This window comes from Carex rostrata, chromosome 1 (assembly GCF_964058835.1).
Source record: "Carex rostrata chromosome 1, lpCarRost1.2, whole genome shotgun sequence".
NCBI classification, from domain to species: domain Eukaryota; kingdom Viridiplantae; phylum Streptophyta; class Magnoliopsida; order Poales; family Cyperaceae; genus Carex; species Carex rostrata.
Genome location: NC_135918.1, coordinates 13,185,820 through 13,190,684, shown reverse-complemented (window position 1 = coordinate 13,190,684; position 4,865 = coordinate 13,185,820). Strand labels below are relative to the sequence as shown.

General features: G+C 33.8%; 1 protein-coding gene across 1 annotated transcript; it reads right to left on the bottom strand.

Moving 5' to 3' along the window:
- Nucleotides 1-2,141: 2,141 nt before the first annotated feature.
- Nucleotides 2,142-4,865, bottom strand: LOC144559399 (uncharacterized). Its single transcript, XM_078308419.1, has one exon. It carries the CDS (start codon nucleotides 4,811-4,813, stop codon nucleotides 2,300-2,302), a length of 2,514 nt encoding a protein of 837 aa, XP_078164545.1. The 5' UTR covers nucleotides 4,814-4,865; the 3' UTR covers nucleotides 2,142-2,299.

Below are 4,865 nucleotides of genomic sequence, written 5' to 3'. Positions count from 1 at the left end.
TTATCAACTGAATAGACTAAAATTGGCGAGCTAAAGAGAAGCAAATTATCTTCTGTTCATATATATACAGTCCTTTCCCTCTGACATCTGTTATAAATTAAACATAACAAAAAGAGAGATTAATATTCTCAATCATTTTGCTTAATGGAGTTGTTAGTTGTTTATGCATGTCAGCAATATTGTTGATATATATAGTTTTGTCATGCTACTCAAAGCCAAAAGTTATTAATTAGTTCATTAAGCTTCCAACTATTCCCATTTATTTATTACCAACATATTAATTACATCTAAAAACAACCAATATTTTTATATTTTCAGTATGATATTGCAAAACAAATAACAGGTTTCTTCCATATTTAGTTTTTGCAACTTAATTCCACGAACAAGATTTCAGTTAGACAGAGATGATTCTTCAATCGATGCCTATCTCTCGTAGAATTATTTCCTGATCTCCAGCTTTACTAATTACATAATTGAATGGTCCAGTATCGTTCACTGTTCTAAAAAAAAAAAAAAAAATCAAAACAGTCTAAATCGGGATGCCAAAATAGCTGCTTACCGTCTGCATATTATGTCTAATTGTAAAGTTAAGGAACTAAATAGATTTAATTTTATTAAAAAATTATTAAAAAAATTCCTTTGACCGGTAAGAAGGGGTCCCAATTAACCCTTGGGGTTGTTTCAAAATTAAGAAAATGTACAACTCCAATTTATCCGAAAAAATCTATTAATTTTCATATACGAGCAAAGCTAAGGTGTAATGTGCTCATCAAGTAGAGTTGATGAGCATAACTCTAAAAGTTTATTGGATGTCTTTAAACGACCAATTCAAATTATTGAAATCTATTTATTTCATGAGTGATGTATATACATACAAAATTTTAAAAGTTTTGAATTCATTTAGTATAAGATCAATTGGTCAAAAAATAATGAAAAATAAATGCATAAAACAACTTATAAAATATAAAATAAATTATAAAAAAATTATCTTTTTAACTGCTTAACTTAACTTTATAGTAAATAAATTCGAAACTTTCAAAATATTTCATAAAAGCCTGGATAAGTTTCTCCGTACAACAAGGCCCATAAAAGCCTAAAATGTTTATAACCGGTTTGTTCAGCTGCAGCGGAAACAGTCCCACTAGGTTGCTGTAAAGAGACAGCGGTCGGCCCTCTAAGGTATAAATTAAGCGGCACAGCATTAGCCGAAGGTATCTTTGCACTTGGTATTGGAAATAGATTTCAATTGCTCATTGAAAACTATTTCCAAACCCCCTCATTGGCCACGGCTTGGCTGTGTGCCTCTGACAATTTCTGGAAGGGTCCCACCTCTGGTGCTGGACCCTATAATTCTCAATTAATCTCAAATGTTTGTGAGTTTGTTAAGCAAATTTTAGATAATAACAAGTGTTTTTGTTTGGCAAGTTTATGTATGATAGGTACTCATTCACTGTGTTGACCGGTTCAGTGAATGCCGTTGAGCTTTCTAGTGACAGGTACAAAATCATGCATGCTTGCTCAAAATTTTGTCAAGTTAGCAGTTGTGAGTTGACCGAAGTCTTTTGATTGGGTCCGTGACCAAAATTTTACCATTTCGACTAGAAATAGTTTGAATATTACCAGAATTAATTTCTGAGCTATTATCGTCTTCTCTTTACTTTAGTTTGGTAAACACTTTTTGAACCTTGTTGCTGAATTCAAACAAATATAGATTTAGGTTATGTTTTACTTGGCACTTGAGATATAAAAACAATAATACCTATGATAGTTGTAGGCATGATTAGTAGTACTACAAAAAGGGTACAGCGCGGAAGACATTTTTCTTTTTCTCGCTAGCGATCATATATACACTTGATGGGTTTTCATTCCTTGTGCTATTAATTTGAAGTTTCATCAAGACATGGAACACCAGATATATTTTGTTGTCTTTTGCCTGGCACCTCTTTGAGTTTTGATTCTCTATAGGCTTCTCTTTGCAAAATATTTTGGTTTTGGTGTTTCTAGTAAGTTTGATTTTGATATTGTAAACGTTTATTTAATTACAAGAGGAATTAATATATTTGCATTTTTGTGTAATACGTAGAAAAAAAAAGGAAAAAAAAATTAATATCCTTAAAATATTGTAATTAACAAGTTTAATATAGTACATCCAACTCAGAAAAAATATACAACTTAATTATCAAATAGATTTACACTGGAGTTCACACGTACGTACAAGACATGACTTAATTATCAATTATACAGAGAATAATTACATGATATTAAATTCGTTCATTCATCCTCTTGAATGTTAATGTTCTCATAACATATAGCTAGCTAGCCTGTCAAACACATCATCCACCATTTGAAAATAAGTATACCTCCAATTTGCTTTCAACAATAGAATAAAAAACAACACCATAAGTCCTGTCACAAACCCGAACTCGATAAACAAATACAACCACTTATCATTATTATCACTATTTTTGGAATTGGGATTGTTGTTACCATCACTGCTACGACAACTCGTCTTTAGTGGTGGTCCACATAGGTATGGATTGTCACTGTAGATTGATGGATCATCAAGCGTTTGCAGCTGATACCCAGTTGGAATGCTCCCAGATAAATTATTGTAAGAAAAATTGAGCACTGCCAAAGAGTATAAAGCAGACATGCTTTGTGGGATAGTCCCTGACAAGTTATTCATGCGAAGGTCGAGTGACTCTAGAGATGTCATATTTCCGATTTCTTGCGGAATGTTTCCCATTAAGTGATTGTGAGACAAGTTTAAATTCCATAAACCAGCAAGAACAACTATCTCTTGAGGTATCTCGCCAATTAGATTATTATTTGACAAATCTATACTCTTCAAATCTCCAAGATGTTCATACTTAAGGATCAACCCTTTGGCCATTACATTTAAACTTTCACCAATATATCCAATATTTGCCGGGGACAATTGAATCATCGAAGTAAAATGATCCAAACCACTTGGCAGTGGTCCAGAAAGGTTGTTGTTTGCAAGATCTAAGAATTGGAGGTTATTGAGTAGTGTCAACTTGGATGGAATATTACTAGAAAATAAATTGGATCGCAACCTTAGGAATTGTAACTGGTAAAACCTTTCTCCTACCCAATCTGGTATTATCCCGTGAAAATTATTTTCTCCAAGATCAAGCAGTTCTAATCTTGTGCAAAATTTCAAATCAAATGGAAACTCTCCAGTTAAACTGTTGTTTTCAAGCTTAACCACTGCTAGTGCACCTGAACAACTCAAAGAGCTGGGTACAACTCCAGAGAGCCTATTATCTGCAAGGTTCAATTCTCTACTAATGTTTGACCACCAAAGAGGAAGATGTCCCGATAAACTATTGTTTGAGAGATCAACATACGCCAAACTTGTCGGAAGAAATGATATATTACCCTCAAGTTGATTATTACTCAAAAACATAATTTTGAGTTTGGTCATATGTACCAAGCTGGGTGGTAACTTCCCTCTAAGCATATTATTAGACATCACAAGGATTCTAAGGGAAGATAAGCTCGAGAACCAATCGGGTATACTATCATCAATTTCAGTGTCACTTAGATCTAGATCCTCAATTTCTACTTGTCTCCGGAGCCAAGAGGGAAATTTTGGCCCAAGTTTGCATGAACTCAACCAGATTACATTTAGTTGAAAAGAAGGTGTCCAATCACTACCAAATAATCCTGTGAGGGAGTTCTCACTAAGATCAAGAAAAACAAGATTTGTTAGATTTCCAATATTAATTGGTATTTTACCTCTTAGATGATTATAAGAAAGGCTGAGATAAGTTACACTTGTCATGTCTCCAATCCACCCAGTCAAGGTTCCAGTCAAATTAGTTGATGAAATATCTAAATACTCCAGTTTTCTCAATGTGTAATTTGATAACTTTCCCAATAATAACTCGTCAATATCTCCTTCAATATTGTTGCCAGGTAAAGATAAGTGTGTTAATTGTGTTAGGCTATGTAGTGATGGTACCATACCATGAAGAGAATTATAATCGAGTGCAAGTTTGTTTAGAGAGGTTAGATTTCCCACCCATTTGGGTATGGTGGTATCGAAGTTTTGATAAGAAAGATGAAGTACTATGAGGGAAGTAAAATTCACAAAAGGAAGTGTATTGGAAATTTGGGTTAGATTATTCCTTGACAAAACTAACACTTCAAGTGATGATAGTCTATTCAAAGTTTTCACCCAATTATTTGAATCTTGAAATATAACTCCAGACATGTCCATATGCTTTAGAGACCTCAGATTAGATAACCACCATGTATCCGCGTGCAATTTAAAACTAGAAAATTCGTTATAGCTAAGATCAAAGTACAACAACCTAGAAAGGTTCCCAAGTTTAGGTGGTATCTTTCCCGACAAACCCGTATTAGACAAGTTGAGATACTTTAAGTTTCTAAATGAGCCAATAAAATTTGGAAATTTAGTCCCATTAAAATCATTGCAGCTGAGATCTAAGTGTTTCAGATCACTAAGAAATTGCAAAGATGGATTGATCTTGCCTGTTAAGCTATGGTAGCTCCAATATGAGAAGATATACTCATAATATTTGAACAGATGAATGTCGGTATTTCGAAGGTTTAGCTTGACAACGTGACCTGTTTGATTGCTGCATTGGATCCCTACCCAGTTGCAGCATTTTTCACCTTTCCATGAAGCCAAACGATTGTTTATATCATTAACCCCGGCTTTGAATTCAAGCAGTGCATCTCTCTCATGCTCAATACAACAATTTGCTGAGAAAGCTTGAATTAGTAAGAGGAGGAGGAGGAAATTGGATGTGAAATAGTGCATCTTGAGTAAATGTGAGAAGCTCTCAATGATTCACAAAAACCTTTCAGTTTCA